The sequence below is a fragment of the Protopterus annectens genome, chromosome 11.part0 (assembly GCF_019279795.1).
Source record: "Protopterus annectens isolate FY-2018-M chromosome 11.part0, PAN1.0, whole genome shotgun sequence".
In the NCBI taxonomy this organism is placed as follows: Eukaryota; Metazoa; Chordata; order Ceratodontiformes; family Protopteridae; genus Protopterus; species Protopterus annectens.
This window is the reverse complement of record NC_056745.1, coordinates 435,253,035-435,271,229: the sequence shown is the minus strand read 5'-3', so window position 1 is coordinate 435,271,229 and position 18,195 is coordinate 435,253,035. Positions and strand designations below refer to the sequence as shown.

Sequence of the window (18,195 nt, the reverse complement as noted above, 5' to 3'; positions counted from 1 at the left end):
TTTACCAAGTTCATTGAACATCTGGGAGAAATGAACATATGTAGGTTTCGTGGAACCTAATTGGAAACAGTCACACACCTCATTGCTTGTTGCAACTCTAATGGGAGAGGGACTGTATACTGAAAGGCATAATGTGGCGAGATTGTTACACTGGAGATTTTCAGCCAGTTCAATACTATAATGTTTGCACAAACACTGGAAACATGAGCCACAGAGAATCATAGAAAATGATTAAGTTTACATCACATGGGATCACCCAATACCAACAGTCCAAAAGATAGATGCTAGAAAACTGGATATAGTGGTCCAAGAAAAGAAGACAAAAGTAGCATTGATCATTGAAATCGCCACACCTAGTTACTACAGCGTCTTGTGTACAGAGCGACACAAAGTCATAAAATACCTCGATCTGCAGGCAGAAATGAGAGCCATGTGGAAGAAAGATACCCAGACAGTCCAATAGTAGTAGGAGCAACTGGTCTTATAAAAAAATTTACAATCGTATTTAGATAGGTTACCAATTCATGTAACACTGTATGAATTGCAGGAGGAGTCATTACTGGGCACACTGGGTGCTGCGAAGAGCACTTTTGGCTAACATCAAAGAGTGAAACAATACTAATTTCATGAACTTTAATCATACTTTGACTTAGGAATGGGGTCCATTCCCATCATGGTATTAGAAACCCAAAAGACTTGGACAAATTAAAAAAAAAAATTCTATAGGAATGAGAAGTCTACTAATTGGTTCTCTAAGATAGCAGCTGATACAGAGAACAGACTACCAAATTACATTAAAGCAAGTACTAGTTTAGATATTTTTGTAAGAACAGCCTGGACACATTATGGGAACAAATGTTTTGATATATTGGCAGGCTAGAAGGGCATCAGTACCCATGCTTGAAATATTTCAATGTATGCAATGTATGAAATAGCAACAAGCTAAATAAATACACATGTAACTATGTATAAATATGGAGTATTGAAGGCTTTGTAGAAGATTAGCATGAGTTCCAAATAATTCTCCATAAATCTGCAACAATTCAACACCTATGAACATTAGAAGCTCTCTCTGAAACAGCACAAGTTTTACAAAACCAAATGTTTTCACTTCACCCCATAAAGATGGCCACACATTTTAAAGGTTGCATATTCCAATAAGTTTAATTTGCTATCAGTGTACTAAAAATACCACTAATATGGTGTGTGCTCACAGTAATAATGTTACACAGATTCTGCCTGCTTTTTCTTTTCATAACTAATCTGCTGCAATAGTTTTAATATAAAATGCACAAGCAGGAAAATCGCTGAATGGACAGTACATCTTTCTTAGGCATCCAGTTCATCTCCAAGTCAATATTCATCAAGGAACGGACAATCAGGATAATTTGTGAACCTGAAGAGAAAATTATGGAAATTAATTCAACCTCAATTAAAATACAGAATAAAGAAACAGAATAAATTCAGCAGAAAGCACAAAATGAGTCTCACATGTACTTTAGTCAGTGTTCTTTGGCGCACACACAGCAAGACATGCACGCACACATGCATTTCAAGGCTTTATGGGAAAAGCTCACTCAGACTCTGCCATAGCTTGCTGTGAGGAAAATATTAGCTTTTTTTAGGTACTTTTCTGTTATCGGGGCAACAACTCTAATCAGCATATGAAATTCATTCATGCTAATCCAAAATCTGTTATTCTGTCAACTTTCTATGTTTGTAAGAGCAATATTTAAAATGTATCCATATTTTTGGGACTTTGTCCCTCCAATTATATATGGCTTTGTTCAGATGTCTGTCTTAGGGGTTGAGAGGTATGGCACACAAAAGGGCTTCCCAAAGTGAAAGTGCCATACAAACGCACAATGATACAGGCGCTTCTCTCAAAGGTTGCTCTTCCGCTGTCAAGTATCTGACTCTGCTGATTCAGGGTGTCAGAAAGCTTGTTCGTGAACAGAGCACAGTAAATAATGATGATTATGAAGATATTGCTGTAGGGGCTAAGTCCTTATAAATGACAATGTGTTGAAGGAAAATATGTTGCTTAGATACTGTAAAATTAAGGGAAATGAAGACAGATCTTCTGGTTTTGAATTTGGAAAACAGTAACCACATTTTTTTTAAGGGGAAGAATCACAATGTGCTTATTCAAGATCTTGAGGAGCATGGGAACTTATGGTGACTTATTTTCAGGATGTTTACAGGTGTAACTGGAAATATCTGTTTGTAAATGTGATTTACTGCGCATTCTTATAGTTTAGCTAGGGAGCAAGCACATCCTTTTCAGTTATGCAGCAGGTAGAAACTGCTTTTGAGAGATGTAAAGAGAAGTTCTGGTGTACATTAATTAGATCACTGCAACAGTAGTCTAGGTTATACGAGCATATCTCACAGGAGCAGTTTTTGTTTTTTAACATTCTGTTGCACATATACGTTACTGTAGTTTCATTGGCGGAGTTGTTCAGTAGTATCTGTTCATACACACCTTTCAATTCATCATGGGTTGCTTAGCGAGTTTTGTGTCAGATAAGGTGTGTTTTGATATGCCTCCACTTGCAGCCTGTTGTGATGCTGAATGACTGCTTCAGTGATGATTGAACACATGCTATGTATGTTGAACGCACATTCATTATTTAAATGAAATACTGTCAGCTTACCATAGTCTGTATTTGTATAACAAGCCATCTACTGGACCAACTTGATAAGACCATGCACTGTCTTTTTGCAGTTTCAGTATATTGCTATTTAAATACATTCGGAGACAGTCTGCAAGGGAAGTATAACTTTTTGTATAAACCTCAGAGGCAGCAGTGTGATCTTTGCGACCGCGGGCTAACATTCCAAATACTGATTAGAGCTGTTGCACTGATATCAAAGTACCTTTTTTATTTCTTGTATTTTGTATTGCTTCATTGCCTCCTTCTGTTTTGTATATTGCAATGTTCTTTATACTGTGTTTTACTTGTATTCTGCTTTTAATTGCATATTTAAACTAGGAAAGAGACCACAGCTGTCTCTTGAGAGTCATTTAGAAATCAAGTTTTACCATACCCTCCCCACCATGGTGCTGTTTAGTTCTTAGACTCAACTGTCTTTCTAGTTGTCTTGTCCTTATATTAATTTGACCACAAATTTCTTTTCCTCTCCTTTCATTGGCTATTGTGAGTAAGCACTAAAATCATTTTGTGAAATCACTCCCCTTTAGTTATTTAAATTTATTGAAACCAAATAACAATCCACGGGTTCCTTGCCGAAGCAGTAAGACAAACAATTACTCCTGTTGTGCACGTTTGTCTTACTGCTTCGGCAAGGAACCCGTGGATTGTTATTTGGTTTAGTTTTTTTACGTTTTTCATCTAATTTAAATTTATTGGTCATCCCACTGTATTTCATACAGCCAGAATACAAAGTGCTCACCCCCTTCCAATCTGTCTTCCTCTTAAAATTAGTAGCTCTCCACTTGGATAGCTAAAGCTCAAGTTACTCCCTCTTTCATAGCAACTGCTTAGTGCACACTGCAACACTTAGGATATTAATCCATTTTCCATCTTACCTTTAAAATCTGCTACATCTACTCTAAGACTACCAATTATTGGAGATTGGACATTGTGTCTCTCAGTAGTCAACTTGGGATTAGTGCTTCTGTTTTGCTCCTGGTGAAAGAAGGAACACTGGGACATTTTTTTTAGACTGATCATTGGAAAGCCTAATACCAGTTTCATAGATGCCAGCTAGGAATTTGTGTTTATATTTTGCTCCTAGTGAGAGGAGCAGATTGCATTGATTCCGGACAGTGTCTGTTTTTCAACTTCCTGATTGGTGACATCTACCAGGAAAAGGTTACAAGCCTATAGGCCCTTGTATCAGCTGGGACAATACTGTTGATCACCAGAGAGTCTGTGGCCTGCTTCTCATTCTGGGATTGGTGTTAATGTTTTGCTTCTGGTGGCAGAAGAAGCAAAGGAGCATGATTTCCCAACAGCGTGAAACTGGGGTGAGACCAGCAGTAGTAGTAGCCATTCAGGGAACTCCCCTCTTTTCATCATTCTTGACAAAGCCAATTCTTTATTTTCAGTAAAAACTGCTTGGTTTGCTGTTGTATAGCATAATTTTAGAATATCTCCCTCAGTACCACATCCATAAATCATCAGGGTCTACTTATTAGTTTGCCTTCAAGTGTTTGCCAGTGCCCTGTATAGACACACCTTGAGCTGACATTCTTCTGGTAAAAGCACCCTTGAAATTTCATCAATACATAGCTGCACACAGGAAACTAGTTCTCATTGACAAGCACTACTCCCAGAGCTGCAAACCAGATACTCCTGGCATTAATTTATAGTCTCAATTCAACCATCAAATTAGTAAAAATGTTGTCATTGATATGAACTTTCCCCACTATTTCTGTTACCAGTGTGGTGGATATGGGCATCTTAAGGCAGTGTAGAAATAGCATCGTGTTTACTGTCAATTCTCAAACTGATATGGTATGTGAGAGATGTATTTACAAGATGCAACTGGAGGCAAAGCTCTCACATAAAAACACTCCTAATGTCAATCAGGTGGTCAGTAGTACACATGCTGCACCCATCTCATACAGTTCAAAGCAGACAGACCCACATATGCTGAGGCACTTAAATGTAACCTTCCTAATCCACAAAGACCTTCTAGATGAACACATAACCTATACCCTCATCAGCCCCGAATGCACTCTCAAAGCACTGAACACCTACAGCCACATCTTATGGAGCCTCTTCTTCTAAGCTCCAACACAATCCAACATTCTAGTCATTAGCGACTATTGTGAGAAACACTGATGTCCCTCACCATGTTGAGTAAGGTGAAAGTCACGGTCAGTTGCTTATCAGGGGCCAGGATCTACTGCATTATGAACACACTCAGGTCATTGGACCATAAGTACCAGTATGACTCATAATCCATGCGGGTGTAAATTTCCTGAGATGTACCTCCCTAGACTATATAAAGAGGGGCATCTCAGAAAATGTGTGCCAGGCTGGTATGAACCTAGCAGTGAGCAACATTTTACCTTCTCCAAGGATCATGCCTCAATATGAACAAAAGATTATGGACTTTAATAATTGGCTTAGTTCCTAGTGTCATTCTAAGGTGGTTAAATAATTTATCAGCATGGAAGGATATTGTCAACAGACCACACTGCTTTGCCAGAGATTGTCTGAATGTCTCCCCTCTAGGATTTCGAATATTTGCTAAAATATTGTCCTCCCCCATACTGCCTTTTTAGGCAATGCTAAACTAAAAGTATTTCCAACATAGCAAATCAAAACCAAAAAAAAATCTAAAAGTGTTACTGCTCAGTGCTAGGAGTCTAAACAAAAAACACTCCTTACATGTTCTCCTCACCCTTGAGTGCTGACATATGTGCGATCAATAAGACATGGTTTACAGCCAGAGAGCACACTGGCAGGATAAGGCTACAATGCTACTACACAGGCAGGGACTAAAGGTGGAGGTGCCTCCATTTGTATCAAAAATAAATTTACCTCAAGGCTGGTCAAACAAGACAATGCACTTGAGCTTCTCCATGTTCAAATCACCAAACAAAATCCCATACCATTTCCTTGCAAGCTATAGATCCTCCCTCTATGACTCAGGAAACCCAAACATGTATTTAAACTTACTGGAAACACTCACCATCCAACCCAATACCATATTCATGGATGGCTAATTACCCCACTATTAATTGGGAATAATATAAGACACCAAATGTATAGGCACAGACATTCCTGGATTTTGTAAACACAGACTGTCAATACACCAATCAAGGGTGCAAACATACTGGATCTGGTCCTCATTAATATGAGAGAGTGCTGCACACCCCCAGTCTAATGTCTTCTTTGGTAAGGTCAGACGACAAAATGGTTTCCCTTGAAGTAAAAATGAAACCTGGAACCCCACTAGACCCTGGAATAGTCAAGAACTTCTCGAAGGTTAAATTGCTACAAGCCCCCATAAACCCCATGAACACTGCTGCCTATGCAGAGCGGTTCACAGAAATCCTATAAATGCATATTAACAGCTGCATAGAGGCAGTTGTACCCACCAGGAAGTACAGAACTAACTCAAAAAACAAGTCACCCTGGTGGAATTGCAACATCAATAAGCTGTATTAACAGTAGGAGGAAAATCATGGCAAAAATTAGAAGCTATTGTGCTCAAGCAGGATAAAAACACTCAAGCTAAACAAAACTCAGGACAAATAGTCTACCAAAGCCAAATTTGAGGTATATTTGGCCTTCCAGGCCAAGGACAACCATAAGGCATTCTTTAGCTAGGTCTGCATCCTCAAAGGCAATGCACAATTGTCTGCAGAGATCATTGTTAATGGAGCCACCTATACTAAGCAAGAAGATACAGCGAACCAACTGGCCAACAAATTCAACTCCAATTTTACCCCTCTCCCCCCTCTACCATCAAATCTAACTCCCTCAGCTACCACTAGGGAACAGGTCCTTTACTCTCTCTCTAAGGCCAAGAACACTGCAACAATGGGCCCAGACAACGTCCCAGTTTGCCTTCTAAATAACATGAAGCATGACCTATCAGGTCCTCTGGAATTGCTATTTAACTGTAGCTGCCAAACAGGCTTCATGTCTCACAAATGGATAACGGCAACAGTCATCCCTCTGCACAAAGGTGGGCCATCTACAAACCCACTAGTCTCGTATGCAAAGTCATGGAAAGAATGATCATGGAGATGATGACAAAGTAAATCTTCAGACAATGGACCCAACCCAATTTTAGTTTGTCAAGGGTAGGCCATGCTTACTCAACCTGGTGAACTTCTTTGAGAAGGTCACTAAAGCAATGGATGAGTACAAAATGGTTCACACTGCCTACCTTGACCTGGCCAAGGTATTTGATACAATACCCCACACATTTTCGACAACTCAAGAGGTTAGGTATAAACTCTTGTGCCACCTGGTGGATAGCCAGCTGGCTAACAGACAGGGCCAAGGAAGTTCCAATTAGTGAGTCCACCTCTACAAAGAGGCCAGTCACAAGCAAAGCCCCTCAGGAATCAGTCCTGGGACTGCTCCTTTTCGGCACTTCTCTGAAGGCCAACGTCAATGGCTTCTGGCTGACTAAATTTGCAGATGATTGCAAATTAGGAGCAGTCGTAGAATCTCCCAACACAAATGTTTTCCAGGAAGGGCTGACAGACAAATAACTGAAGTTAGAGCCACAGACTAAAACTAAATGTAAAGAAATGCATAATACTATTCTTCAGAAGTCATCTACCTCTGGTAAGTATCATATTGACAACACACCCCTAAGAAATCCAGTGATCAGGAACTTGGGGACACGCACAGTAATCTAGCCTTTGACAATCAAGTGTCTACAGTAGAGATGAAATCATTCTGTGTTATACAACTTAAAAGCAAAGGTATGACATGTAGGTCCAAGGAAGTCATTGTTTTACTGTTTCGACACTCAGAGCCATCACTGAGTACAATGCCCCCTTTGGTATGTAAGTAACCAGGCATATTCCAATGGTTCAAACCACAGAGGTTCTTCACTAAAAGAATACAGGGCAAAGTAACAGGTCCTATGCAGACTGCCTTAAGGCCCTATCTCTGTATACGGTCTCCTACAGGTTGAGGGGAGATTTATGCTTAGCATACAAGGCATTGCCAGACCCCACCGTGATGGACCTCCTGCATACATGCAGATCAGACAGCACCAGAATTACCCATTCTAAAGACTTATACCTTGCCCGTGATAATAAATAGAACTGCTGGAGAGACAAGTATGTATTCCATAGACCACCCCTTCATTGGAATAGGCTCCCCATTCATGTAAGCAGAGTTCCTCTCCAACTCAATTTAAGTGCAAGTTGGACAATGGGATGGGGAACAGGAAATGAATTCCTGGTTTGGCAATTATGTCTGTAATGGACACAGGCAGTCTGTAAAGAGTTCATCTCCCAAGCCCCTAAGTTTCCTATCTCAAGTCCCTGCTTACATTTATCAAGGGTACCAATCTCGTCAGAGATCTGGAATGCATGGCTAGGTTTAAAAAGGCCCTTGTGGTTGTTAGCCTAGTAAACACCTATGAACCACACCCCATGCGTGAAGCCACAGACATGCATGTGCAAAGCCAGACAAAGCCACACACACAGCCAATCATAGCCAGACACAATTACCTTAGCAATGATTGAAATCAAAATGAGAAACCGCAAATCAACAACCCACTGAATTGGCTGAAAACAGTTGTAAATGGCAATAAAACAATCATGCTTTTGTTTTTTGCTGGAGGGGCAAGCCCTACTGCACTCCCCACACTCTATACTACTTATATAGACTGCGTCTAAGCTGGACAACAGTGGGGAAATGGGGGAAACCTAATTCACACTACCTAATACTCTCAAACCAACTGTATGTTCAATGAAATGTAAATCAAAAAAATATGATTCACAACTCAAAGAAATGACTGTTGCACAAAAGTAACTGCTCCATTTTATATATGTATATACACCCAATTTATGTTTAAGCACAAAGCCTAAAGTACTTGTATTAGAATACTGTAATTTCTTTAACTGGGTAACTACTAAGCCATTATCGAGATGATATTTTGGACATAATTACCTTATTTGACGGCTCACTGTACCTTTCTTATTGCAGTTATATATATGAAATGGGTCTTGGGTTGTTCTTGAGGCAAGTAAAAATGCTGCCGCACCAAAAATTAAGCTGTACACCATGACTTGCATAGCATACACCTGGTTATACCCATGACTCCAAATTAGTTGGGTCAAAGTATACCCCTTTTCAGTCAGATGCACCATTGCTTTGATGTTTTAATATACGTACATATACTATATGTATATATGGTGTCATGTTATTTCTGTGAAGTTTATTACTTTAGCAGGTGATTGATCATACTCATCTCCTTTAGTCTTAGCAGTGTAAGTGAATCAAAGTTGTCTGATTCACTTAAACTGCTAGCAGTTTGTGGTGCTGTGTTTGCTATGTATGAGTTTGCACACAGTGCGACACAGGAAGTTGCCCTTTTCCCTTTACTGTTGAGTAATCTCTGGTATGGAATGCATAAGAGGGTTTGTTCCCCTGCAAAAAAGAATACCATTTTATTTACTTATTTTATTTTCTATGTTTACCTCTAAGCTACAGTTAATACTCCAACACGACCAACATGGGTTCTTCTTTAATGAGAATTAAGAGACCAAAGCAGAAAACACAAAATAAGATTACTATAAGAATCCAGATCATACGATTCACAACTGCAGGGCCACTCCAACTGTGTACATTGCGATTACTGCTGTGTACTGTACATTAGCTTAAAAACTTTGTGAAGAGTGGCAGAATAGTGCATGTAAACACCACTGCAAGGTTTGTTTCAAGAGAAAAAGAAAAGGACATTAACAGTTCAGCAGGTATACTTTTTCTTTAGCTTGGAGCTTAGCTAGAGAGCCTGACTTGCAGTCACAACCTAAAACAACTCGACCCTGGGAACAGTCAAGCTGGTAAACTAAATGTGCAGTGATCTGGATAGTAAGTGGTATTAATCTGGATAAGGCATGTTGCCTTGAATTAGTCTGCTCACTCTCTTCCTTGTGTAGAGGAACTACAGCTGGTGTTCTCTAGTGTGTAACATTTTTATACAACAGAACACCTGGGCAGACAATGCCTTTGCTTGAGGCATTTTTTCTTTGTATAACCACTTTAACTCAGAAGTTGTGGACTTTGCATATGTGGGCAAATGATGAAATCTATCTTAAGGTGAATTCCTCACTGTACTACCATTTGCTCTGTGTTACAATCTTGTATTCCTTTCCATCACTTCATGAACAGCTCTGTATTTCCAATTGACTTCCATTCACTTACTTTCTCACTGACTGTCTTAATGTTAAGCCCCAATGTTATACGAGAACATTAGTCATTCTAAAGGGATCCATTATCTGTCTGCTTGGGATGATATGACTGATAGACCTCGATGCTTTGCCAGAGATGGCCTGCATATGTCACCCCTGGGTTTCCGGATACTGGCTAAGGCTCTTGCCACCCCTATAGTGCCTTTTTTAGGCAATGTTCCACAGCAAGTTACCACCATAACAGCTATAAATGCAAACTGAGGGTCATGCTGCTCAACACTAGAAGTCTAAATCTCAAGATATACTTGCTCAAAGCACTCCTGAAAATGGAGAACATTGACATTTGTGCTGTAATGGAGACCTGGTTTAAAGCAGCAGAAAGCACCTCTCCACTACCAGGCTATAACTCATTCCACACCTTTCGACCCCCAGAATATGAACCAAAGCTCCAAAGGTGGTGGCGTCTCCATATTCATAAAAGATATGCACACCTGCAGACTAGTAGCCCGGCATAACACATCTGAGATGCTTCAGGTACAATTAACACTGGGTAAGATGATTCAGGTCATAGCCTGCTATAGGTCCCAACCATGTCCCAAGACTCTCACTCCACGTTCCTATGCACCCTGGAAACTTATTAGGGTCCAACGCAACATACTCATACTAGGTGACTTCAACTACTCCTCCATCAATTGGGGAAAATACTCATGCACCAATACACTGAACCAATGCTTCTTGGAATTCATCAATTCCAATACCTTGGACTAGCTCATTCTTACCCCCACTAGAGGAAGTAACATCCTTGACCTGGTTATTGCTAACATGGGCAACTGTTGCTCTACACCAATAGTCAATTCCTCCCTGGTTAGATCCGACCAGAAACAAATCATGGAAATCCACATTTCACCCATATCCCCCGCAAAGGTAACCACCATGAAAAACTTCTCCAAAGCTGACTTTGGGCTCCTAAAAACAGAGGTGGCCAACTTCACAGCATCCATGTCAATGGAAAATAGATGCATGTCTGTCAAATCATACACCAATGCACTGTACGAACACGTACATAAATGCATGGAACTAGCCAAACCCAACAGAACCAAGACGCTCTCCCCCAAAAAAGGAAGCCAATCTGCTGGTCCCCTGCCATTAATAAATTCTACAACTGATGGAAGAAACTGGTGCAGAAAAAGGTGAAGTCCCAAGCCTAGAAAAACACCCTTATTAGCCTCAACAAAAAGTTGAGAACCCTCATCAAAACCTCTAAAGCCACCTATGAAGGCAGAATTGTGGCAGACACTAAAAACAAAGCCTTCTATAGTGATATCAAGAATCTCCATGGCAATACCCAGGTTTGCTCTGAGTTACTGCACAATGGTACATCCTATACTGAGCCAACAGATATTGCCAACATACTGGCAGACCGATTCAGTACCAACTTTACCCCCCCCCTCCCAGGACCAATCACAATACTAAAGGAATGCCAGGCACCCAGCATTACTGCAGCACAGGTTAAAGCTGCATTGTCCAAGGCCAAGACTACAGCTTCCATGGGACCGGACAATATCCCTGGATGTGTTCTACATGAGCTACAAAGTGAACTGGCACCACATCTGTGTTCCCTGGTCAATCACAGCCAAACCTCAGGCTTTGTCCCTACCAAATGGCGCACTGCTACAGTCATCCCTCTCCATAAAGGGGGAGCGACTACAAACCCTGGGAATTATCACCCCATTAGCCTAATGAGTCGGATATGTAAGGCTATGGAGCGCATCATCATGGACCTAAGTAACAAGGATATAGGGAATCTCCAGACTCTAGATCCCACTCAATTTGGTTTTGTGAAAGGTAGATCATGCCTGCTCAACCTGGTTGACTTCTTTGAGTCAGTCACCAGAACTGTGGATGAGGGCAAGGCTGTTCATACAGCCTACCTCGATCTGGCCATGGCCTTTGATACCATTCAACACTCAAACTAATGATAAACTCACCAAACTAGGCATCAACCCCTATATCACTAGGTGTGTTGCAAACTGGCTCACAGATAGAACCCACAGTGTGAAAGTAGTGGACTCCAAGTCAGACTGCTGACCAATCACAAGCGTGTCCCACAGGAATCGGTCCTGGGTCCTCTCCTGTTTGGCATCTACTTCTCAGAAGTCCAGGCCAACATGGAGGGACTCTGGCTGATCAAGTTCGCAGACAACTGCAAGCTGGGAGCCATTAACTCCCTAAGTGATGTATTCATCCTACAGAAAGGCCACATTGAGACCAATGACTGGTGTTGAAACTATAGCCTTAAGCTTAATCTCAAAAAATGAGTTGACATTCCCTTTGGGAAAAACTCATTTCCTACTAATTATATCGATGGGAGCCCACTGAACACTGAAGGCATTCTAAGAGATCTGGGGACAAAGGTTGACAGCAACCTCTCCTTTGACCATCACATTGCCACTGTGGTCAGAAAGTCCTATGTGGCACATCTCATTACCAAGAGTTTTGCATCTAGGAAGAAAGAGGTCATATCTCTATTCTTCCCTCATTAGGCCAATCATTGTGTATAATGCCCCATTTGGCATGTACCTCACTAGACACATGCAACAGCTGGAAAGGCCACAAAAGTAACTCATGAAGAGGATCCTAGGCCTTAAACACATGTCCTACACGGACAAACTCAAACTCCAGCTATTGTGTCTCATAGTCTAAGAGGCGATCTCTGCTCGACTTACAAAGCCATGTCTGACCCAGCACTGTTAGAAATGCTACATCTAAAGAAATCCCAATCCCTGTGTTAGAAAAATATGTATTTAAATATATGTGAAATGCTAGTTTAAAAGCAAAGTAGTTAATAATGCGTTTTATTCTATTAATCATATAACAGGAGGGATAAAATTCATGTGTAAATGCAAGTGACTTCTGAAACTGCAGTGTGCTTTGACCCCTGACCCTGGCAGCTGTTAGCTCAGAAAGCTCAATGTGATGTTTTTCATAAGGGATTATCTGCTGGGTCAGGAGATTGAACATATAAATCTTCCGTTCCCTTCCCGAGTCCTTGGATAATAAAATCTTTTCCTTCCTATAGTTTCAGAATTCAGCCTTGTAAAGATTAGAACGCAGCTGTGTAAGAGAATGAATTAAAAACTGAATATGCTATTGTATTGTACTGATAAGAGAAGTAAACTTACAGGAAGGCATTATGATTGACCATCTGGGGATGGCAAGGCCGTATTGTAGCTAAAGAAAAATGTATTACATCAGCATTATTAAATGAATAGAATACTGTTAGTAAAAGTAATGTAGGTGCCTTGTGACTAACCACGTCAGTAAGGTGGGAATAACTTGAATGCAGACTGTATAAAACATTCAGTATTTCCCACCTTATGTTAGACAAAATTCTATACTTGTATTGTATGGTCTTTTGCCTCCTGGTGTACACTAGTAAACTTTTGCATCTGAATCTCCTGTGTTGTTGACTGTCATTTTAAAAAGCCTAATGATTTTACAGTCTGATTCTTTAATAATTTGACAGTTTGGTCCTTTCGAGACTGAATTCCCTTGGTAAGCTACAGGTCAGAGTGTATGGGTGATAATAAATCTGCGCAGGAGAAGTTGCCAAAATGGTTCTTCTTGAGTGAAAAGACCTCCGACTGAATTGTTGTGTGTAAAGAGGCTGTCCCCTTTCTGATCTGTGGCCGAAGAGAGGAATTTGAACACTTTCAACACCAGGAGGCTCAGGTAGGAAAATTTGCCTTTTTTTCTGTTTTAGATCAGGGACTAGGTTACAGTATTAGTGTCAAGATTTGTTTTGCAGATCAGGGACAAAAGGAAGTACTGTACATTTCGTCATAGATCAGGGTAACAGAATAAGGTAGACAGTTATTCTAGATAAACTGTAAACAGGAACTAAGAAATTGACATCACGTGATAAAAAAGGGTTACGTAACATTTTCTTTGACATGGGTAATCAGTGCACTAAAACCTTGCAAGATCCGCCCCTAACCAAAGAGGCAAAATACATGCAATTACAGCATGCTGATATGTTAGGTATTATACAAGATGGGTTAACAAATATGAATTTGATGGCAAACTAGATAAACTTACACTAGTTAAACTCCTTAAACAGCTTAAATCTGATGCAGGAGGTCAGGCAAAAAAAGCAGCACCAACTAGGCATACCTCAAGCACACAGGTGGATTGAGGAAGCAAATCGTAGAAAAACAGAAGCTTAGAAATTCAAAAACATTTTTAGACAACAGAGTGAAAGGTCTGACAGACCGAATCTCTGAGAAATGGAAGCCTAGAGCAGACTGGACTTGCATTAATCAATGCATACAACAGGAAAATGAGACAATAGATGGATATTATGCTAGATTATTAGAATGCTTTAATAATCATAGCGGTATGTCGGTTCCTGAGAACCAAACACATGATTCCCCATATGAACAACAATTAAAAAATGCATTTTTGAAAGGTTGCATTGCACCTATTAGTAGCTTCATTACAAAGCATATGATAGATCATCGAACAGGGAGGCTACAAGCCTCACTCGAATACGCTAGACATGCTGAAAGACATTTTAATAGTAAAAAGAAAAAGAAGGTGCAATTCTTCACTGCTGAAGACGGAGCTGAAGTATTTGTATTACAGTCAGGTAAAAAGGGCATCTAGCTAGGGACTGTAAACAAAATAAGAAAGCAATGACAGAAGATAAAGGAGATGAGGACTGACTATATGATAGTGAGGATACATCATATGAAAGTCAGGAATCACCAGTAACAGCTAGAATAGAAAAGACAAATACCAATGTAGTAGGAGGAGTAGAGGAAGTACAAATTGACTTCGATAAAAATGGAAATGAAATTTTAGATTTAGCATTGTTGAGCCTGGAGCTCTACCTAGCAGATACAAAACCAGAAGTGACACTTCTGGTGGAGGGAAGGGAAGTCAAATTCCTGTGTGACTCAGGAGCGTCACGGACTTTGATACACCCCTCCAAGTTACCAGAACATTCTGAATCACCTGATTATATATTAGTAAAAGCAGCAAATGGACAGCTATACAGGGAACCACTCTCCAATGATATAGCAATAACTGACCCTGTTTCAGGTATGACCCAGAGAAGTAAAATAGTGGTTTCTGCAAAGTGTCCAGTAAACTTATGGGGCAGTGACCTTATGCAGATATTTGGCATAGCAGTAGTTCCAACTGTACAAGGTATGGAGGCACAGAGACAAATGGATACTTTTGTAGTGCAATCAAAGGGTGAAACCTTTTATTGGTACAGCCAGGACCTAGTCACGACTGGTCCAGGGGCAGTGACCAAGGAGCTGATGAACGTAGCCATCAGTAAAACCCCCTCCCTTGACACTGATCAACAGCATTTGTTACACTGTACTCTATATTACTGTACCACACCAGGACCTGATAGAGAGTATGAGCAAAAACGGTTTAGAAATCGTGCAACTAGATTGGTTTTGTGTACTGGGATACTGAGGGGAACAGTGTAGTTAGCTGTTCATTACCTCAAGAATTTCTTGCATTGTATAGATCAAATCGGTTGCCACATGTTAGCTTTACAAAGAATAAAAGTGTTAAATGGGCAGACTTAGGAGAAAAAGTAACAAGATGGGAGAAACAGACTGATTTAGAGCTGTCAGAACAAGGGATACAAAAACAAAAACTGAATTGGTTGACACAGACACATCCAGCTGTACACTTGCAATCTAGCGAGGACAGCTGATTAGCATTTTTATTAGAAGAAGAAGAAAAGGCCTTGTGTGAAATTCCAGCAACTCTTTGGTCAATAGGCAAGTCAGATGTAGGACTTATTTGAACAGCAGGACCAGTTACAATTACCCCAAAGTCAGCTTTTAGACCACAGAAAAGACAATACCCTTTGAGAAAGGATGCAGAAATAGGAATTAAGCCTATAATAGCAGCATTACTCAAAGAAGGAGTACTGGTAGAATCTCCTGATTCACCATGTGATACACCCCTATTTCCTGTTAAAAAAGCAAACGGGGAATGGCGGATGGTACAAGATTTACAAGCTGTAAATAATGCAGTCATACCTAGAGCACCTACGGTGCTAGACCCACATACTTTGTTGAATGATTTGGAACCGCAACAGAAGTATTTCTCTGTGGTAGATATTAGCAATGCTTTCTTTTCAATACCTATACATCCTGATAGTCAATATTGGTTTGCCTTTACATTTCAGGGTAAAAGGTATACATATACTCGCCTACCACAGGGATATTGTGAGAGCCCAACAATTTTTGCACAAGAAATGGCTAGCAACCTGGCAGGATTTACCCCACCGGGAGGTAGTCAAATTCTACTTTATGTAAATGACATCTTGCTAGCAGCCCCCACCCAGCAGCAGTGCAGGGCGGATACTGTAGCATTATTAAAATTTTTAGCAATACAAGGACACAAAGTAAACAAAAGTAAGTTACAACTTTGGAGAAAACAAGTTAGATACTTGGGATATGTGATATCCAATGAAGGTAGAATACTAGATGAAGAAAGAAAAATAGCAATTTTGCAAGCACCCAAACCAACAACTAAGAAAGAAATGATGTCTTTCTTAGGTACAACTAATTTTTGTCGGAGCTGGGTACCAAATTATGCTTTGGAATCTGCTCCACTGACTGATTTGATATATAAGACACCAATGGCAGTACAAGATATTTTACAATGGACAACAGAAGCAGAAATGGCTTTCTGCAGGTTGAAGCAGTTGATAGCTTCATTAGTTTTAGGATAAGATTTCAAAAGGCAATGCACGGGCTGATGGAGCTGCAAAGCAAGCAGCCTCAGAAACTTTACTTTTAAATGAGGAATTACAACGCTCTGAGATTTTAGATTTAGACATGTTAAAAACAATGCAGACGCTTACTACAAAAGCAGAAAAACAAAAATGGGTAAAACGAGGTGCAATTTTTGAAAATGGACTGTACATTTCCAAAGAGAAAAAAACAATATTGCCATCTAATTTATTTAGATATGCAGCTTTGTTAAGCCATGGGCAGAGCCATGTCTCAACAGGGGGGATGGTACAGTTAGTAAATCGAATATTCCAAACATATGGATACATAAATTATACAAAAACAATTTGTGCAGCTTGTCATACTTGTAACAAGCACCATGCACAAGGAACATTTAAAACCAAGCAAGGAAGTTTTCCTATACCACCATACCCATTCCACACTATTTGTATGGATTTCATAGAATTAAATAAATGTAAAGGGTTTGACTCCCTCTAAAATGTTTTTTGGGAGAGCATATTATGTACCTCAGTGGAAAGCTCTCATGCTTGCAGAGCAGGAGGCTGACAGTTCATTAGCTAATTATATAAAGAAACTGTTAAGGAATAAATCTGTTTTGCAGTTTAACTCTTTTTCAGATAAAAGACACACCAAACCGGTAGAAGCAGTTTTGGAACCATGTACCTGGATCTGGTTGAAGGTGACGAAAAGGGCGAGTCCAAAGTGGGAAGGTCCGTACTAGGTCCTGTTGGCAACGCCTACTGCAGTCAGAGTAGCTGAGAGGACGTCCTGGGTTCATTTGACGCATTGTAAACCGGTAAAGAACTTTCAACTTGATAAGAACTTTGTGACTGATACACAAGGGCAAAATGGCCAAGAGTAAAGCAAACAGAAAAGCAGAGCAACCCCAGAACTATTGCATAACTATTTTGTTAGCTGTGCATTTGTTGACTATTAAGTGTGACAATTTTTCTCTTATTGTGGTTTTTTCCTGCACTCAACCACATGAGTGAAAGTGAAAAGACGTGATGAACTGTCTATAGACTGGCATCCAAATTTTAACACATACCTGGCCATGAAACGTGTGTATGCAGAGACTATGAACATTTCAAATTACTGGGTTTGTACAGCTATACCAACAGCATATGGAGGACTGTTAATGTCCGCTGTCCCTCTGGGGATAAATGAGACTTGGGAAAATTTGCTTTTTGATACAGGAACTGTAAGATCACAGGACAAAATAGCTTTATTTTTACCTGTCACACAAAAAGGAGTTGTATGTTTCTACAAAAATGATACCCTCCAGGTGGGCTGGAGTAATTGTAATATAACAATGTCTTATAAATTTTACATTAACGTCAGAAGTGGGGGTACTGTTTGTAATACTAACTATGATTCATATCTGAGTTCAATGAAAACTACATTAAATGCAGTACGTGACAATCCAGTCTTAACTAAACAATTGTCTATTAAAGATAGGAAAATGTTTCATGCAGGGATAACACGTATTAGTACCAAAGTAAAAAACTGTTATTTTATTTGTGGGAAAAAGGCATATAA

At 40.0% G+C, this 18,195-nt stretch overlaps 1 protein-coding gene across 1 annotated transcript in view; it reads right to left on the bottom strand.

Annotated features, from left to right (window-relative positions):
• Positions 1–1,136: 1,136 nt before the first annotated feature.
• LOC122814951 (estradiol 17 beta-dehydrogenase 5-like) overlaps positions 1,137–18,195 on the bottom strand; it is a 171,754-nt gene continuing 154,695 nt past the window's right edge. The window contains exon 5 of the mRNA XM_044087209.1: positions 1,137–1,396. Coding sequence (XP_043943144.1) covers positions 1,354–1,396 — 43 coding nt within the window. The 3' untranslated portion in view covers positions 1,137–1,353. The remainder of the gene's footprint in view (positions 1,397–18,195) is intronic.